The sequence below is a fragment of the Rhamphochromis longiceps genome, linkage group LG17, assembly GCF_057381845.1.
Source record: "Rhamphochromis longiceps isolate RC_006_pf linkage group LG17, R_longiceps_female_GT1.1, whole genome shotgun sequence".
Lineage (NCBI taxonomy): Eukaryota > Metazoa > Chordata > Actinopteri > Cichliformes > Cichlidae > Rhamphochromis > Rhamphochromis longiceps.
Window position 1 is genome coordinate 253,516 of NC_140573.1, and position 20,050 is coordinate 273,565.

At 40.1% G+C, this 20,050-nt stretch overlaps 1 protein-coding gene across 3 annotated transcripts; it reads left to right on the forward strand.

The window, feature by feature from the left end:
- The first annotated feature begins 23 nt into the window (after positions 1-23).
- On the forward strand, positions 24-19,897 carry LOC146648951 (uncharacterized). 3 transcript variants are annotated; one of them, XM_085386917.1, is made up of 22 exons: positions 24-63; positions 2,366-3,370; positions 3,471-3,522; positions 6,948-7,122; positions 7,216-7,439; positions 7,536-7,607; positions 10,903-11,072; positions 11,157-11,411; positions 11,514-11,601; positions 11,685-11,890; positions 12,001-12,126; positions 12,215-12,319; positions 12,432-12,545; positions 12,675-12,800; positions 13,302-13,516; positions 13,665-13,758; positions 14,117-14,824; positions 14,925-14,976; positions 18,354-18,506; positions 18,662-18,760; positions 18,852-18,953; positions 19,137-19,897. In XM_085386917.1, exons 2-22 carry the CDS (start codon positions 2,372-2,374, stop codon positions 19,457-19,459), a joined length of 4,458 nt encoding a protein of 1,485 aa, XP_085243043.1. In that variant the 5' UTR covers positions 24-63; positions 2,366-2,371; the 3' UTR covers positions 19,460-19,897. The 3 variants fall into 3 exon arrangements, with proteins under 3 accessions (XP_085243043.1, XP_085243045.1, XP_085243044.1); XM_085386919.1 differs by having other exon boundaries at positions 18,357-18,506; XM_085386918.1 differs by having other exon boundaries at positions 12,435-12,545.
- The last annotated feature ends 153 nt before the right edge of the window (positions 19,898-20,050 follow it).

A 20,050-nucleotide genomic window follows, 5' to 3' on the forward strand; every position in this document is an offset into this window, starting at 1 on the left:
TTATGTCAGTCAAAACATCTTAATCGGCTTGACAAGCACCTGGAAAAGGTCCACAAATTACAGGTATGTTATTGACTTTGTGGTGTCTCTGTGTGGTTTTTGTGTGTTGGTGAGGCAGCCCTTGATCTCTGGAATCAGATGTTTATGTTAAAGGGACTTACATTTAGCACCTTGCATTTTACATATTTGTTACTCTGGTGAAATGAAAGTCTTCCAGTTTCCATAGAAGAATACGGTGGTTCTTTCTTTGTCCGTATGCTGCATTTATATAATGTTCCTCGAGCTCTAGAAAGCATGTTGTGTGCATAGATAAAAACATGAAGGATGCCCAAATAAGTAAAATACTGACAGTTTTGATATACGGTTACTAGGGGTGCAACGATACACAAAATTCACGGTTCGGTTCGATACTTTGGTGTCACGGTTTGATATTTTTTCGATACAAAAAAATGTTCATGCCTTTTTAATTTGTCATTTATTAAAATTATAAAGTTTTACAGTTTTTAGATTTTATGTTGCTGAAACAAAAAAGTAATAAAAAAAATATATCTCAGGGCTCGCAAAATTTCAAAATCCCTGGTAGCCCTTTGGGCAGGGACTCTTCAGTTTTTGGTAGCCCAAAACAAAATTTAAGTAGCCCGAATAAAAAAGAGAGCAATTTTTGATTTATGTTTTGTTTCCTGTTTTGTTTCCTTTACAATATTATACATTAAAGTATAATATTGTATAATTATATAATATTAACTTCTTTTCTTGTGCGCGTTTCTTATTTTGACAGCGAATGCGCACCTGCGGACCACTTATGTGTAGCCCTGGTTATTTAGCTCATCATATCGCAGCCACAGAAATTATTTTGTCCATGAAACCATAAAGCTGCACTTTCTTTTTGCCTTATAGTCTGATTTGTCATAACTTTTCCGTTTTGTGGTAAGCTTTTCTTTGGCTGTCACTTCTTCACCCTGACCTGTCTTATTTGGCTCAGCAGAACTAAAAATATATCCTGCTGCTTTTACACACGCGCACACACACACACACACACACACACACACACATAACGCTCAGCGATTCTCTGCGCGATCAACCTCTCACATGTTTAAGCTTGCTGCGGGAGATTTCACTTGTCATGTTTGCATAGTAAGCTAACGATTGATAAGACGATGTCAGAGGAATTGGTGCGCAAATTATCGTCACTCACCAATCAGTGCTGTCGCTCTCTATACACAGTTCGTGCGATTGCAAAGTGAAAGCAAAAAACAAGGGCAAATTCAAACGCGATTTCAATATGTCACATATTGACAGTGGCTCACCGATGCCAATGACATACTTACCCAGCTACATTTCCGAAAGAATGCAAAAGCATTGACATATATTTTTCCTTCCTACGATAGCCCGTCGGGCAGGGCAGAGATAGATTTTGGTAGCCCGACTGGAAAAATCGCTAGCCCCGGGACGTCGGGCTAGCGATTTTGTGAGCCCTGTATCTGATTGAGGAATCACTCATCTTTGGAAAAGAGAGTTTATTACAGAGAAATGGCTCTTTCCAAAATAAAAGCTATACAATATGCTTCTTCTGGGCTATATTCTCAGCAGCATATTAAACATATCAGGTCCCCATAAGAAGAATCATGTGCTAACGGCTGTCTAAATGACTCGGGTAAAGTTTGTAGCATGCATGCTTGCTGTTTTTGTCTGCTTCCACTTGTCTTTTGCACTAGGATGATGTCGGAGTAAATGTGCAGTCATATTTGTTGAGTTCCCACTAGTGCTGTCAGCGTTAATCTCGTTGAAATGACCTTAACGCCACAACACGGCAAATCTCCGTTAACGAGCTACCGCGGATCGCCCCGTGCCTGGGGCTGGACGGCCAACACGTTAACGAGCTAACTGCGCTAACACACTAGTTCCCACCCCATGTAATTGAGCATTGTGTGGCACATCCAACATACTGTTTTACTTTAGTCCGTGACGCGCTTACCTTCAGGGTCATACGTCACATGAAAACCAAAAGAGTTCCAAACGCCAGATCTGAATGAGGGTGGGGGAGGTTCAATTTGCCATGTTGCAAGGAGAGCTTAACTTCTGTCTGGCTAGCTTGCCCTGCGCTCAGTGAATCTGCAATCGACTACTCCACCTAGGCTGCACTGTCGAGCGCAGATCCACTGAGCGCTCAACACAGACAGCATCGTCAGAAGGAAAGTTGATAAAATAAATTAAAAATTTTGTATTGTTCGATACATATGCGTACCGAACCGAAAGCACTGTATCGAACGGTTCAATATTGATACGAGTATCGTTGCACCCCTAACGGTTACACAGAAAACTGTTTAAATTTAACCCTAATCACATGTAATACTAACTTTTTCAGAAACCTATGATTAAACTTTACATGCAAAAGGCCAAGGACAGACACATTGCTAAAGAACTGGCACTTCTGAGGGCATCAAATCCCACACCACAAATGGTCTCACACATGGATGAAGTGGATGATGCTGTAATTGAGGAGGGCATCTTTAGGGCACTGGAGGAAGGGTCAAAGGTTGCTTCTGCTATAGCCTCTTCCAGCAAGGCTCACAGTGACCATGCTACACTGATCCACTGGCCTGCTCCTCCCTCTGACAGCGAGGCTCCCAGTGACCATGCTACATTGAACCATCGGCCTGCTCCTCCCTCTGACAGCGAGGCTCACAGTGACCATGCTACATTGAACCATCGGCCTGCTCCTCCCTCTGACAGCGAGGCTCCCAGTGACCATGCTACATTGAACCATCGGCCTGCTCCTCCCTCTGACAGCGAGGCTCACAGTGACCATGCTACATTGAACCATCGGCCTGCTCCTCCCTCTGACAGCGAGGCTCCCAGTGACCATGATACACTGAACCATCGGCCTGCTCCTCCCTCTGACAGCGAGGCTCACAGTGACCATAGTACACTGATCCACCGGCCTGCTCGAGACGATTCCGTTGACTCTGACAGCGAGGCTCACAGTGACCATGCTACATTGAACCATCGGCCTGCTCCTCCCTCTGACAGCGAGGCTCTGGGTGACTCTACCAGACCAAACCTACAGCCTCTCTCTGCCAGTGACACTCTCAGTGACCACACCATCCCAATTATGCAGCCTTCTATCTCCAGCAGCAAGGTTACTTGTCATTCAACAGGGGTATCTCCTGATGTTTTAATCCCAAGCAGTGCACCTTACTATGCAGCAAAGCAAAGGAGGGGACGTCCTCTCCCGAGGACACCTGCTCCTGGTTGCAAACACTGTCAGATACTGTTCACTGAGCTACAGGTGGTGAAGCAGTTGCTAGAGTGTGAACTTGAAAGTAATCATGAGCTCAAGCAGATACACTCTTCAACCAAGCGTGCAAATGTGAGTATTGTTTACCTCCTGTGATTGTACACCTCATTGTGAAACATTCTTTCATTTGCTTTTGATAAACAAATCTGCTTAATGACCCTTTTTATTTCAGGTTAAATATAGCAGACGTAAACGGTTTTCACCCAGCAAAGCCCCTCACTACGGTAAATAATATATCTTATCAAACTTACTACTGTAAAATTTCAAGTTTCATGTTTTATTGTCATGTACAGATAAACATTGTAGCCACCGCTTTACATGAACATATAGAAGTGAGCAGTTATATTAAAGAAGAAAATTTATTTATTAATAATAATAATAAATAATAAATAACAAAATACTAAAGTATTAATATTAAGAGAATTTGTTTGGAATTTACAGTTTCTCATTTACAGTTGTGCAAAAACTTATGCAGTAAGGATTTAAATTGGTTTATAGTGACAGTTTGTAGAGTCCAGTAGTTGTAGTGAGTGTGTAATGGTGTGTGCCGAATGTCTGCAGTTCAGAAGTCTGATAGCTTGTGGGTAGAAACTAGAGCTGGGCGATATATCGAGTTTTTAAAAAATATCGATATATTTTTATACAAGATATAAGATGTGACAATATCCTTTATATCGATATAGTCTATGTTACGTTATAATTATACTTGTGGAGCCGCAGGTTTGCCTCTCTTTCGTCCACTTTCGTCTTTACGCAATGTTACTCGGCCTCGCCTCTCCTTCACTGAACACAACTCCTCGTCCCCCATCGCTTCACCTGCAGGAAGCGACAAGATGGACACGGCAAATCTCCGTTAACGAGTTACTGCGCATCGCCCCGTGCGTGGGGCTGGACGGCGTCAACGTGTTAGCTAGCTAACCACGCTAACGAGCTAACCACGCTAACGCCATGCAGCCCAGAGGGGCTGCACGGACTAAAATCCTTTCATTTTCTCAAAAGTTGACAGCGCGCCTTATGTATGAATTCTGGTTGTGCTTGATGGCTGCGAACCGATTTTATGTGGTACACAGCGCTCAGCAATCTGTCAAAAAATGTTTTAGTACGACTTTAGTAAGCTACGGAGCTGCACCGCTTGATGGATTGTCGGAGCATTACGGCTGAGCCTCGCGGAGTGATACGTACTGTACTTCAACGTAATATTACCCTACTGTGTATAAGGACTATAAATGGCACCTGTTAAGAGACGCGGTTGCGAAGCGGATTTCAAACTCCAGGTTGTCAGTCACGCAGTACAAGTTGGGAACAGAGCAGCTGTGAAATCTGTCTTTGTTATTGTGCTCAGCGTCTTTTAGTTTACATTTTGACTGCACAATTGTGAGCTTTTTGTTATGCACAAAAACAACATTGTTTTCTTTTATTTATGGAGCATTATTATTTAATAAATGCTCATAATTTATTTTTGAGTAAATTTTATGTACATCTGCTCTATGTTAATAAAAGTGCCTGTGTGACATCTGGGACACAGCTTTGACTAAGAACTCTCTTTTTGTTCTTACTTTATGGCTTTAAAAAAAATATATCGAGATATATATCTTATATCGCCATCCAGCTAAAAAATATCGAGATATGAATTTTGGGTCATATCGCCCAGCCCTAGTAGAAACTATCCCTGAATGTTCCTGAACCACCTGCCGGTCTGTGGCTGGGGTGGCTGTGATCAGAGAGGATCTGCTGCATCTTCCTCCTGCATGGCTGGCAGTTCAGTCCTGTTGATGCGCTGTACTTGAGAGAATCTTGCATCGTATGACTGACCATCCTGGGATAGCGATCCCTACTCGGTTCATTTATGAAGAGTCAGTTCCTCTAGGCTAGGGGTAGGCAACCTTTCTGATGACAAGTGCCGTCTAAAATTTCCTCAGAAGTCAATGTGCCATATGATTGCATTAGCAAAAAATTTAATAATGCTCTATGTTAACAGTTACACACTATATAGAGCAACTTTATAGAATTATATTTATTCTCAGATGTTGGCAGCTATCAGTGAATAGTTATCAGCTATTTTGAAACAAAAAAAGACACTTTTTATCCATAACAGCAAATGAACTGTACAACAGAAAATACAAATGCTATTTATGGTCTCCTCACAACAATGATAAGAAAAATAAACTGGGCCAATATGGCATGTTTGTTAATAAAGAGATACACATGCTCACACAGATATGTAGAGACAAATACTGGCAATAAGGCCCCTGCAATGTTCTGAAGAAAGTTAAACTTGTCAGGTAGTGATGTCCAGCAGGTGAAAATGCAGCTCCATGAACACGCACAGCTATGGATTCCAGCTGCTTCGATGTTAACTGGCATTAACTCAGCCAGATAATGCGAGACAAATCTAGCTGCTCATTAAAGTGTTCTGGTTTGATCAGAAAATAAAACATTGGTCCATACACCTGAAAGTCCCAAAAACGCATTGTGAATTCTGTCTCGAGTCTACGGATGTATCCGTGTATTTCCGTGGTGCTGATGCTGCGCTGAGCAAAAAGCTCCTGAAGCTTTTGAAGTGTCGGAATGTGGAAAGCTTAACAACGTCCCTCTCACCGGTAGGGACGTTATTTTTAGCCAATTACAAGTTGAATCTGGTAGTTGAGTTGTTAGCTAAGATACCGTCATTAAGAAGCGGCACAACTAATGTGTCTATGCGAGCTAATTTTTTGATGTGCACCTCTGGCCCGGCCATTTATTTTTTAATGCACCTTCTCAGATTAATTCACTGCGTGTTGTGCCCAGGGCTGGACTGGGACAAAAAATCGGCTCGAGCTGCTGTTGTTTAGCGCGACATCTGCTGGTTTCCTCTTTCTGGCGCAAAGTGAGTGATAAACAAACGAGAGAAAAGCTGATCAACTGATCATTGATCAGTTTCATGATTGAAGTAGCAACAAGAGAGGAAGGGGGAGAGAATGAGAGAAGAAGAGGCAGCTGTGCAGCGTAACGACAGAATAACTCCAGCTTTGTGTCTTTTTCCATTCTAGCTGAAGTCCGGGACAAACTGTTTTCCTTTTCAGCTCAATACGAAACACGTAATATCTTCTCTCAATACGAGACGATTCTGTTTTTTACGGGACGATTGCCAACTCTACTAACTAACCTTATGAATAAAATAAAGTTCACTGTCAGTAACGTCATAGCACCCACCTAGCTGTATAGAAACTCCGTCGTGCTAGCTAGTACGGAGTACGAGTTATTGTAACTGACTGTAAAAAGTCAGCACAATGAAAATAAACTCCACATAAAATTGGTTCATATCTGACCCAGACAGACTGCAGGTCATAACTTCTTACCTGGAGTTCAGTTCACCTGACACTCGGACCAGCGGCCACCTCGGGTCTCTCCTCTTGCCTACCCTTTCCCTCATCCACCTGCTGGCCTCCACCACTTGTTAATGTTACTGAATCTGGGGAAGCTCCGCCATAGCCACCACCGGCCAGCATCTGGCCAATCCACCACCTTTCATTGTTTATACCATTACCAAACAAAAACAAAAAAATCATCGGCCCACCGAGCAAATGCCCAATGGCCAGTCCAGCTATGGTCGTGCCATCAGTTAACCAATACAAATGTACTGATATGATTTGTGTTCTTGCCTCATCAGTAAGACTGGTGGAAGAATTTAGGGCCCATGCAGAAGGTGTGAACCCTAGCAGAAAAATACGTGACAATGCAAAGCAGCGAGCCACCCATGTCATCCATTTTCTGGAATTCATGGCAGACCCAGCGATTCCAAACGTTGACCTTCTGTTTCTGAGGAACCATGGAAAAGTCCGTGAGTAAGTGTTAAATTTGAAGGATTATTAGTTTCTATATACATGTGTGCATATACAGTTTAACACATGAACTAATTTGTATTTTTGACTTTGGAGTTTTCTAGCACACCTGCAAGCAAAAGGGTTTAAACCAACAACTCAGAGAGCTTATCTCATGGATGCTATTGCTTTCATGAAATATATATTAAACATGTCACCACCACAAGTCAGACTTGGAAAAAAAAGGTTCAACGCCCTTTTGGTCGAACTGAGGGCACGTAACAGAGATGTTGGCCGTGAAGTAGTCGTGCACCAGCTGAATGTGCGGAGATCTAAGTCTAGTACGTATATAATACACATCTATACCTCTACCTACTTTAATGACATGATGTTAATAATAAAGTGTCTAAGGGATTGTGCTTAAATTCTTTTTTTAGAAAGACTTGTCAAAGCAGAAAAACATGCTTTGTTCATTGATGAGGCTCCCCAGAAGATTGCTGCCGCACTGGGTATGGATCACTGCAATGATCACAATGACACTGAATGTTCATTTTACTTAAGAGTGATTATACAGACTTCAGATCTGGGTTAAGACAAAGCCCCTACAGATCTTTACATCACAGTGACCCCACACACTGAAACTGAGCTTATGTCTTTTCTGTCTAATGTCCATTTTAAATTGAAGAATAATGTGCAGCTTGGTCAATGTAATGCACATGAAGCCAGAGCTAAAACACATCACCGTTGCAGTGAAATATGTGCAGCTCTGGTTTAAGATGGAGCCCTGCACATTTTGATCTTGTTATTTCTGGGATGATTGTAAAGGTTATTTTCATTATTGTGGCTAGAATAAAGTGTAAGAGGTATTTGCACTTACAAAGAATAAGACTTTTACTTTTATTGTTTAAAAAAGGTGTCCACAATTTAAACTTTAATTGCAGGAAATTTAATTAAATGAGAATAAGGAAAATAAAATAATCACAAAACAATAATCAGATTACTTAAACTCTACTTATCTAACTAAGATGCTCTAAGCTAATGCTGAGTGTGTTCTTTTCTTTGGTGAGGAGAGGTTGGAGGAAGGATGTAAATCAAAATCCTTCTAAATTAACCGCCTAACACAGCAACAATGAGCAGACAAAAAGGAATGAATTCACAGGTTGGACAGGTTTTCAACTGAACCTCTTCGATCCAATCTTTTGGGCTGCTCATCTTGCAGAAGACAAAAAAGAAAAACACAAAATCTCTTCTTCACCTCACCTTTTCACCTGTTCAGCCCCCCCCCCCCCCCCCCCCCCCCTCTCCCCTACTGGACGTCATATCTTCCCACACCTTATCTATCAATGTGTAGCTTTTAAAATTGTGAATGCTTCATTACATTTTCATTGTTATTCTTAACATAGAGAATTCATATTCAATCACATCTGGATGTAAATACCTTCATGTTTCATTCAGTTTATGTGATTCTACTTCAGTTAGATTTGTCTTTAGGACATTTTCACAAGAACATCCATTGTAACTTAATCCCTTTCCAATTCGAATGCTTTAAAACTCAGTTAATTACCATTTATTTCTCTAGTTATTTTATGATTTTATGAAAACATACATTTTGTTTGTCAGATATTCTTTGAGATTATTAGCTCCACTGTGTCACATTATACACAACACACAGAAACACACACACACCAAGGTCAGACACTCTGTGAGGCCTGTTATTAGAATCACTGTTATTCTACAGGGAGTGCAGAATTATTAGGCAAATGAGTATTTTGTCCACATCATCCTCTTCATGCATGTTGTCTTACTCCAAGCTGTATAGGCTCGAAAGCCTACTACCAATTAAGCATATTAGGTGATGTGCATCTCTGTAATGAGAAGGGGTGTGGTCTAATGACATCAACACCCTATATCAGGTGTGCATAATTATTAGGCAACGTCCTTTCCTTTGGCAAAATGGGTCAAAAGAAGGACTTGACAGGCTCAGAAAAGTCAAAAATAGTGAGATATCTTGCAGAGGGATGCAGCAGTCTCAAAATTGCAAAGCTTCTGAAGCGTGATCATCGAACAATCAAGCGTTTCATTCAAAATAGTCAACAGGGTTGCAAGAAGCGTGTGGAAAAACCAAGACGCAACGTAACTGCCCATGAACTGAGAAAAGTCAAGCGTGCAGCTGCCAAGATGCCACTTGCCACCAGTTTGGCCATATTTCAGAGCTGCAACATCACTGGAGTGCCCAAAAGCACAAGGTGTGCAATACTCAGAGACATGGCCAAGGTAAGAAAGGCTGAAAGACGACCACCACTGAACAAGACACACAAGCTGAAACGTCAAGACTGGGCCAAGAAATATCTCAAGACTGATTTTTCTAAGGTTTTATGGACTGATGACATGAGAGTGAGTCTTGATGGGCCAGATGGATGGGCCCGTGGCTGGATTGGTAAAGGGCAGAGAGCTCCAGTCCGACTCAGACGCCAGCAAGGTGGAGGTGGAGTACTGGTTTGGGCTGGTATCATCAAAGATGAGCTTGTGGGGCCTTTTCGGGTTGAGGATGGAGTCAAGCTCAACTCCCAGTCCTACTGCCAGTTTCTGGAAGACACCTTCTTCAAGCAGTGGTACAGGAAGAAGTCTGCATCCTTCAAGAAAAACATGATTGTCATGCAGGACAATGCTCCATCACACGCGTCCAAGTACTCCACAGCGTGGCTGGCAAGAAAGGGTATAAAAGAAGAAAAACTTATGACATTGCCTCCTTGTTCACCTGATCTGAACCCCATTGAGAACCTGTGGTCCATCATCAAATGTGAGATTTACAAGGAGGGAAAACAGTACACCTCTCTGAACAATGTCTGGGAGGCTGTGGTTGCTGCTGCACGCAATGTTGATGGTGAACAGATCAAAACACTGACAGAATCCATGGATGGCAGGCTTTTGAGTGTCCTTGCAAAGAAAGGTGGCTATATTGGTCGCTGATTTGTTTTTGTTTTGTTTTTGAAGGTCAGAAATGTATATTTGCGAATGTGGAGATGTTATATTGGTTTCACTGGTAAAAATAAATAATTGAAATGGGTATATATTTGTTTTTTGTTAAGTTGCCTAATAATTATGCACAGTAATAGTCACCTGCACACACAGATATCCCCCTAAAATAGCTAAAACTAAAAACTACTTCCAAAAACATTCAGCTTTGATATTAATGAGTTTTTTTGGGTTCATTGAGAACATGGTTGTTGTTCAATAATAAAATTATTCCTCAAAAATACAACTTGCCTAATAATTCTGCACTCCCTGTATTCTCAGATTCATTACACTGGTTAACATACACATTTTTTTTCCTTTGTTTCATTTATTTTCAACATGCCAGAAACTGAGCATGACTAACCCTCAGTAAAACAAGTTACAAGTTATGGTATCTGGAACAGATTTACATTCAATATTTAGAGTTATATTTTGGACGCACAGACGCGCGCACACACACACACACTCAGCCATTATAACAGCCATTTCTACTACTCAAACACGTTTGCATTTGTTATCTATTTGTAGAGGCGGCAAGGGGCGTGAGACTTTTATCTCTTTCTATATTCTATCTTAAGACACATTACAGGGTTTTGTAATTGGAAACTGGGTTTTTTGTATGGTTGGTCTGGAAAATTTGTTTGATACTTTGTGGTGCTTGCATGGTCCTTGAGACATGGTGCTTGTAAAGTTCCTCTATAATCTGCACAAGGGACTGGGCATGTAAATGCAGTGTATGTGTTAGCATAGCATATTAATACATGTAGTGTTCTCTTTGTGTTTTTACAGATGACCTCGAGAAGCAACCCCAGAGCAGAACAATATTGAAATTGTTTTTTGGACTGTTGGGCGGATATATTATTGCCATAACTGGTCACCGAAAGGGAGTGATCATCAACATGACTACTGAGGAGGTTGAAATGGCAGAAAAAACTAAGCAGGGTGCTCGCATCATCCGTGTATGTACTAAAACTATATAAATCTAAGTATACATAAACATTTTTTTTTATTCAGCTGAATAAAAATGTATTTTCATGTATTAGGTTAAACAGCACAAAACTCAAAGATATCATGGGCAAGCAGCTGTCCCCCTGTACAAGAATGAGTATACCTGGTTGCAGCGTTACAATCATATCAGAGAGTATGTTGAAGGCGGTTCGGAGGCACCGACTTTTTTCCACAGTTCTAGTGGAGGTGTTCTTCATAGACTACCGGTATTTTTCAAGGCAGCCTGGGAGATGATGAATCTGGGGATTGCCCCCACCTTCAACATGCTACGTTCCTCCTGTAGCACTTACGTGAGAAAACCTTTCATTTTTATTTTTTGACACACAATGAAGTAGGTTGAAGTGTCATGGGTTTTATTCATGTGGTTTCTTTTTAAAACATTATTCTTTCAGGCCAAGCGACAGTTGGGACGTAAATCTTACGACAGAGTGGCAACATTTATGTGCCATGATGCCATCACAGCCAAAAGATTTTATCAAGGTTATTTAAATAAGCTAAAGTGAAGTCATATATTTATCTATACACTTACATTTATTCATATTTAGTAATATTGCTTTGCACAGCTGAGGACCCTGCAGAGGACACACTCCAGAGCCGAGCACTGACCACCAATGCAATTGCAACATATGCAGCAAATAAAAGGAAAAGGAGAGAGGACAGAGGATCTGTGCAGGACGAGGACAGTGAAGGATCTGAAAAGGAAGAGCAGCAGTCATCAGGAACAGAGGAGCTTTTAGACAGAACGCTGTTCCAGTGTAGCAGTAACAAGGTATGTGTGCCCTGATTCCCTTGGTAAGAGTTTTGATTGGTTGCACTTCTTTCATATATAATCATTTACTCCATCATGAACAAAACATATTTAATTTGTACCATAAACAGATGGTGAGCCCAGGTCAGGGTGAGGGTGCCGGTAGTGCCGGAGCCACAATAAGAGAAACTAAACAGGATTTGAAAAAGGGGGTGGAGCATCTACAAAAAGTGACATACCAGTTGCGCAAGAGAAAAGTATGTAATGTATGTTCTTGTGCTTGTTTTTAGTGTTTTCACTGATTACTAATCTTTTACCTTTTTACTTTTACTTTTCTAAAATCAGATGGTCATCTTTTACAAAAATGATAGGACAGATGTGGGGAAACTCACACAAGAAGACAATCCAGAAGAGGAGGAGGAGGATGAAGCGAGGGAATGGGTTCCTAAGGTGGGCAGGAAAAATCCAGCAGGGTTTCTTCTCCTGCAGTTAAAGATGTAAGTGTTTTGTTTCCAAACATCCATGAAAAATGAGTAAAATATATATTTTTCTGCTCTAAAAGCAGTCTGTTAGCTCATCTGACGATGATGGGACAGATGACTGGAAACCCACACAGGATGAATCTGAAGGCTATTCAGAAGAGGAGGAAGAACAAGAACGTAAAAGGATTCCTAAGGTAGCCATGAAAAACAAAACTGGGTGTCCTATGCCACAAAGAGATGTGAAATTCATCCTCAGTTTCACTGCTTCCACAATCTATATATCAAAAATGAGCCAAACATATTGTTGTCTTCTCTTAAAACAGATGGTGGCAGCATCTGAAGAGGATGGGACACATGATAGCAGACCCACACAGGATGAATCTAAAGACGATTCAAAGGATGAAGCAGAACATTTGGGACAAATGATTCACAAAGTGGCCATGGAAAAGGTAAAATTTGTTCTCAGTTTCAATGCATTCAACAAAATATGTCTTTGTATTCTTCTACGTCACATGGTCAGCTCATATGTATGGAACACCAGGACTGCCATAATGAATTAATTAAATACACCATTAAATAATTAATTAAATGTGGCAATAATTAATTAAAGAGAAGATTTAGAAGAAGATTAGAAATGAGTGATGATGGGAAACCTCCACCAGATAAATTTAAAGACAATTGAGAAAAGATGAGTTTAAGGAAGAGGTGAGTTAGCTCCAGTCCATTTTTAGTGAGGTCATGAGGAGGAGTAGTAGTGGGTTTCGTACACAAGATGAATTCAAAGACAGTATATATATTCAAAGAAATATAAAGGTCAAATCAAAAGTAGTCAGAATTACTAACAGTACTGCAGATAATTTATTTTCATTGGCATTTGTAAATATTAAGTAAGAGTAAGACAAAAAATAAAACTTTTTTAGTAGTTGTATGCATCTTCTTTTTGTGTACAGGGGGCGTTCGTGAGCAGTGAGTTGCCGCAGAGGACAGAGGAACGGCAACAGGTTGCTGTCGCCTCAAAGTCTCAAAGGCATCACTGTGTCAGAAATGGACACAAGTGTCCCATATGTGGACATGTATATGCTGATATTGTTCAGCACCTAAGAGTCACAGAGCAGGTTGTAAATAAAACTGAGCTGACTCTTTTGAGCCAATTTTCTCATCGGCAGTAAGTGTCTTAATAAATTCTGAAAGATAAATTTATATTTACTGTCCCTACACATTTTTTCTAAGCACTGCATTTATTTGATACAATTATCTTACACATCCAATTTCTATTTCATCCTACTCAGCATTTTTTTTTACTATTTTTACAGCTTTTCTACAAATCTGGACTGTCCAGTCCGCTTATGTCAGTCAAAACATCTTAAACGGCTTGACAAGCACCTGGAAAAGGTCCACAAATTACAGGTATGTTATTGACTTTGTGGTGTCTCTGTGTGGTTTTTGTGTGTTGGTGAGGCAGCCCTTGATCTCTGGAATCAGATGTTTATGTTAAAGGGACTTACATTTAGGACCTTGCATTTTACATATTTGTTACTCTGGTGAAATGAAAGTCTTCCAGTTTCTATAGAAGAATACGGTGGTTCTTTCTTTGTCCGTATGCTGTATTTATATAATGTTCCTCGAGCTCTAGAAAGCATGTTGTGTGCATAGATAAAAACGTGAAGGATGCCCAAATAAGTAAAATACTGACAGTTTTGATATATGGTTACACAGAAAACTGTTTAAATTTAACCCTAATCACATCTAATACCAATTTTTTCAGACACCTATGATTAAACTTTACATGCAAAAGGCCAAGGACAGACACGTTGCTAAAGAACTGGCACTTCTGAGGGCATCAAATCCCACACCACAAATGGTCTCACACATGGATGAAGTGGATGATGCTGTAATTGAGGAGGGCATCTTTAGGGCACTGGAGGAAGGGTCAAAGGTTGCTTCTGCTATAGCCTCTTCCAGCAAGGCTCACAGTGACCATGCTACACTGATCCACTGGCCTGCTCCTCCCTCTGACAGCGAGGCTCCCAGTGACCATGCTACATTGAACCATCGGCCTGCTCCTCCCTCTGACAGCGAGGCTCACAGTGACCATGCTACATTGAACCATCGGCCTGCTCCTCCCTCTGACAGCGAGGCTCTGGGTGACTCTACCAGACCAAACCTACAGCCTCTCTCTGCCAGTGACACTCTCAGTGACCACACCATCCCAATTATGCAGCCTTCTATCTCCAGCAGCAAGGTTACTTGTCATTCAACAGGGGTATCTCCTGATGTTTTAATCCCAAGCAGTGCACCTTACTATGCAGCAAAGCAAAGGAGGGGACGTCCTCTCCCGAGGACACCTGCTCCTGGTTGCAAACACTGTCAGATACTGTTCACTGAGCTACAGGTGGTGAAGCAGTTGCTAGAGTGTGAACTTGAAAGTAATCATGAGCTCAAGCAGATACACTCTTCAACCAAGCGTGCAAATGTGAGTATTGTTTACCTCCTGTGATTGTACACCTCATTGTGAAACATTCTTTCATTTGCTTTTGATAAACAAATCTGCTTAATGTTCCTTTTTATTTCAGGTTAAATATAGCAGACGTAAACGGTTTTCACCCAGCAAAGCCCCTCACTACGGTAAATAATATATCTTATCAAACTTACTACTGTAAAATTTCAAGTTTCATGTTTTATTGTCATGTACAGATAAACATTGTAGCCACAGCTTTACATGAACATATAGAAGTGAGCAGTTATATTAAAGAAGAAAATTTATTTATTAATAATAATAATAAATAACAAAATACTAAAGTATTAATATTAAGAGAATTTGTTTGGAATTTACAGTTGTGCAAAAACTTGTGCAGTAAGGATTTAAATTGGTTTATAGTGACAGTTTGTAGAGTCCAGTAGTTGTAGTGAGTGTGTGCCGAATGTCTGCAGTTCAGAAGTCTGATAGCTTGTGGGTAGAAACTATCCCTGAATGTTCCTGAACCACCTGCCGGTCTGTGGCTGGGGTGGCTGTGATCAGAGAGGATCTGCTGCATCTTCCTCCTGCATGGCTGGCAGTTCAGTCCTGTTGATGCGCTGTGCTTGAGAGAATCTTGCATCGTATGACTGACCATCCTGGGATAGCGATCCCTACTCGATTCATTTATGAAGAGTCAGTTCCTCTAGGCTAGGGGTAGGCAACCTTTCTGATGACGAGTGCCGTCTAAAATTTCCTCAGAAGTCAATGTGCCATATGATTGCATTAGCAAAAAATTTAATAATGCTCTATGTTAACAGTTACACACTATATAGAGCAACTTTATAGAATTATATTTATTCTCAGATGTTGGCAGCTATCAGTGAATAGTTATCAGCTATTTTGAAACAAAAAAAGACACTTTTTATCCATAACAGCAAATGAACTGTACAACAGAAAATACAAATGCTATTTATGGTCTCCTCACAACAATGATAAGAAAAATAAACTGGGCCAATATGGCATGTTTGTTAATAAAGAGATACACATGCTCACACAGATATGTAGAGACAAATACTGGCAATAAGGCCCCTGCAATGTTCTGAAGAAAGTTAAACTTGTCAGGTAGTGATGTCCAGCAGGTGAAAATGCAGCTCCATGAACACGCACAGCTATGGATTCCAGCTGCTTCGATGTTAACTGGCATTAACTCAGCCAGATAATGCGAGACAAATCTAGCTGCTCATTAAAGTGTTCTGGTTTGATCAGAAAATAAAACATTGGTCCATACACCTGAAAGTCCCAAAAACGCATTGTGAATTCTGTCTCGAGTCTACGGATGTATCCGTGTATTTCCGTGGTGCTGATGCTGCACTGAGCAAAAAGCTCCTGAAGCTTTTGAAGTGTGAAAAATCAGGGTGAAAAAATGCAGCAAAGACCTGACACAGGACCTGAGAGATGCATCTGGGCTTGCAGTTGATCCATATACTGCTTACTGAAGCCACATCAGAAATGGTGTCAGTGTGAGGGTGGCTGTCAAAAAATTACTCTTAAGGAAGAGAAATTGGAAGAAAATGTTATGGTATGCCAAATGACACAATAACCAGACTGAAAATCCCTGTGAGCCCTGTTGCAACAGTGCTTATTGAGTCATAGTTTGACAGAGAATAAACAAAAACAGCCAACATCCACATAAAACTCTTGGATTACTTAAAGAATTGACCTGAAAGCTTGCCTGATACATAGATTTCTTGGAATATAAAGGTCATCTTACTGAATATTGATATACAAGATAAGGGGTATATAGTCTCAATGACACGGTCATCTTTGTATTGCATTATACTGAGTTGTTTCTCCTCATAAGCTGTTTCACAGATGAGCCATTAATGGAAAAGCCACCACATATCTCGAAACGGCTCACACAGCATAATTAGAATGATATTCTTTTAACCAAATTAACCCGCAGTGTTGTTTTTAGTGTCTTGTATTTGATCATTATTTCTGCAAGTTTTAGTTCACACTTACATCCTGTCAATGTCAAAACTTTTCAATGTATACATAAATGATATTTTTGATGTTTCTCAAGTACTTAAACTCATACTGTTCGCAGATGACACCAACATATTTTTCAGTAGCGATAATTATACTGATCTTGTAATGACCGTAAACAGGGAGCTAAAATTAATTAAAAAAAAATGGATGGACATAAATAAATTATCATTAAATATAAATAAAACTAAAGCAATGTTTTTTGGTAATTTAAAATATAATATAGAATTACCAATTATCATTGAAGGTGTACCAATTGATAATGTGAGTGAAAACAAATTTTTGGGAGTCGTAATTGATAATAAAATTTCATGGAAACCCCACGTCAGACACATAAAAACCAAAATTTCTAGAAGCCTCGCAGTTTTGAACAAAGTGAAACAATTCCTTGATAAAGATGCACTTCGTACTCTGTACTGTACCCTGGTTCTTCCATATCTTACATATTGTGTGGAAGTGTGGGGAAATACATATAAAAATACAACTAATCCATTAGTCGCAGTACAGAAACGAGCACTGCGTATTATTCACAAGGCTGGTTATCTAGATCATACTCACAAATTCTTTCTTCAGGCAAAGTTACTTAAATTCCAGGATCTGGTTAATTACAATACATCCATAATTTTGTATAAAGCTTTTACTAAACTTTTACCGGCAAATTTACAAACTAGATTTGAAATTCAAGAAAAGGTTTATAATGTGAGAGGCTTTGGAGAATTCAAATTACCCAGAACTCGAACAACCCATAAAGGCTTTTGTGTGTCTGTATGTGGTGTGAAAATCTGGAACAGTCTGAGTTTACAATTGAAACAATGCAAAAATATTCATAGATTTAAATTTCTCTACAAACAGTTGGTCTGGTCACAGTATACTCAATGATGGGTTTTAGTGTGCTCTGTAATGTCTGTCCTCTTACCATTGCTGGTATGGATTCCAAAAAATAAAAATAAAAAAGTGTGCATATGTATGTACATATATGTACTTGTGTGTGTAGATATATATATATATATGTATGTATATGTATGTGTGTTTGTTACTTGTAGTTATTACTGCCTGTTACCTGTGGTAATGCAATTTATAATTTATATATTCTGTATTCAGTTATGAAGGCTCTAATTGTTGTTTGCGAGCTGCCGCTTAGATGCTTGTATGTGCCCGGGGCTGTTGATGGGTCTGTATGCAATGATGGGCGTAGCTGCGGGAAGTTTATTGTTTGTTTGTTTTTTGTTGATGAGTGAGTATAGGGGTGGGATTTAATAAGTTTTCTTCGTCCCACTCCTTTTTCAGGCAATTTTTGTTTTTTGTTTTGTGTATTTTATGTTCAATATAGGTATTTGTTGTGCCTGAAAATGAACAAATGAATGAATGAATGTTGTCTTTTTAAAACCTTTCTGAGACACACACAACAGTTTTAAAAAATTCTTTGGCAGTATAATAATCATAATGTAAAGGGGAAGTCTGATAAACATGTGTGCGTGCATGTTTGTATGTATTCCAGCAGGTTTGGCTGGATCCATTTCCAGTCGCAGCCATGTGCCCTTGTGCCCCAGGCTGTGCTCCGGCTCATCAGCCTACATTCTTGCTCTCGGGCTAGGCTTTGTAACACTGGGGACCAGCCGCATCCTACTTCTGAAAATGTCTGCCAGTGCCGGTGATTACCTGACAGTAAACACATGCACACAACTTTTTTTTTTCCACATCTGGATAAAAAGATTTAAAAAACAGTGTTAATTTTTCTGGCGTGCATTACAGTGATGTGTTGGCAGCTTGCTCAGTACGTGTCTTCACATTTTGTTCTGTTTGCAGAAAACAAGTATGACTTCCTCCCAGCATCTGTAAATCTGCTTGCTGAGGCTCTTAAACTGCACTTTTGTCTGGTCATGTCAGTCAGGGTCATAGTCCAAGGTAAACTTTGATAGCATACTGCTGTTCTCATTTGAAGTCATGCTGTTGTCTAAAAATTGTTTGCCTCATTCTGATGTCTTTTCAAAAAAAGGTTGCCATGGTTACACAGGCCTGAGGTACATCGCCATTCTGAAGCTGGTTGGCACAGAGTTGCCAGATATGGGCGGAGTCTTGGAGCTCTATCCTATCAATGGTAAGAATTTTTAATACAAAATAGTGAACAGATATATTTTCTGAAAGCTAAGGTCTCTACTTTTTTGGTATCTGAGTTCAGTGTGATAAGTTTAGAGGAAGAGGAAAATGTCGATGTGCTACATCTATTGTGAAATTCACTCTTTAATAGGTTGTTCCTAACCTGATCCTCTGGTCCATCCAGGGAGTGCTACCGTGGAGCGTGAAGGGCTCTCAGCTACCCTCGTGAAGGACATGAGAAACTACTTCCAAATCAGCCCAGAATACTTCTCCATGCTGCTGGTGGGGAAGGACGGCAATGTTAAGTGCTGGTACCCCTCACCCATGTGGTCCATGGCCATTATCTATGACCTGGTAGACTCTATGCAGCTCCGCAGACAGGAGATGGCCATCCAGCAGTGCCTTGGCATGCGCTGCCCTGAAGACGAATATGGTGGCTATGGTTACCATCATCATGGATACGAACACGGTTATCAGGATGGCTATCACCAGGGGTATGGTTACTAACAGGTGTGTGCTTTCCAATGATGCACACTGGCCTGCAGCTGGTCCTTGGTGCTTCCTTTGGCCCAAAACCTTTTTGTGTCTTTCCCATCACTTAGTGAAGGGAAGAAAAATGCTTTCAGAAATGGATTGCATACTTTAGTTTTTGCTGTTTTTTTTTGTTTGGTTTTTTTTGTTTGTTTCAACTTAAAACATTATTGCATCGTCTGTCATCTCTAACTGGCTTTTTTAGGTCAGACTTGCATAGTTTCAGCACACACGTTGATTTTGTAGATAATAGAACATATTTATTGGACATCTGTTGCATTTGAAGTGCAGTTACCAATAATATTATTAAAAGCATCACATTATTTCTCTTTTGTAAAGTTTCTGTTGCTATACATTGTTTCTATTTATTCTTTGTTTCTATATGGCTATATGAAAATAAACATTTGTTTACTACCAGGTCCTTTAAATTATTTGTCTCACTTTCAGTGCCAATGCGCTGCAACAATCTTTTGAGCAACACCTCCCCCTAGTGGCAAAACTGGAAAAATATTTCCAAGTATATTTTAGTGGTCATGTAATGATTGAAACAACCTGCCGTACTTGTAA

Coding starts and splice junctions, on each gene's coding strand:
- LOC146648951 (XM_085386917.1), top strand. CDS start 2,372: ATGATTAAACTTTACATGCAAAAGGCCAAGGACAGACACATTGCTAAA. Junction 3,371..3,470: donor CTTCAACCAAGCGTGCAAAT/GTGAGTATTGTT, acceptor TTTTTATTTCAG/GTTAAATATAGCAGACGTAA. Junction 18,761..18,851: donor AGTCAGGGTCATAGTCCAAG/GTAAACTTTGAT, acceptor TTTCAAAAAAAG/GTTGCCATGGTTACACAGGC.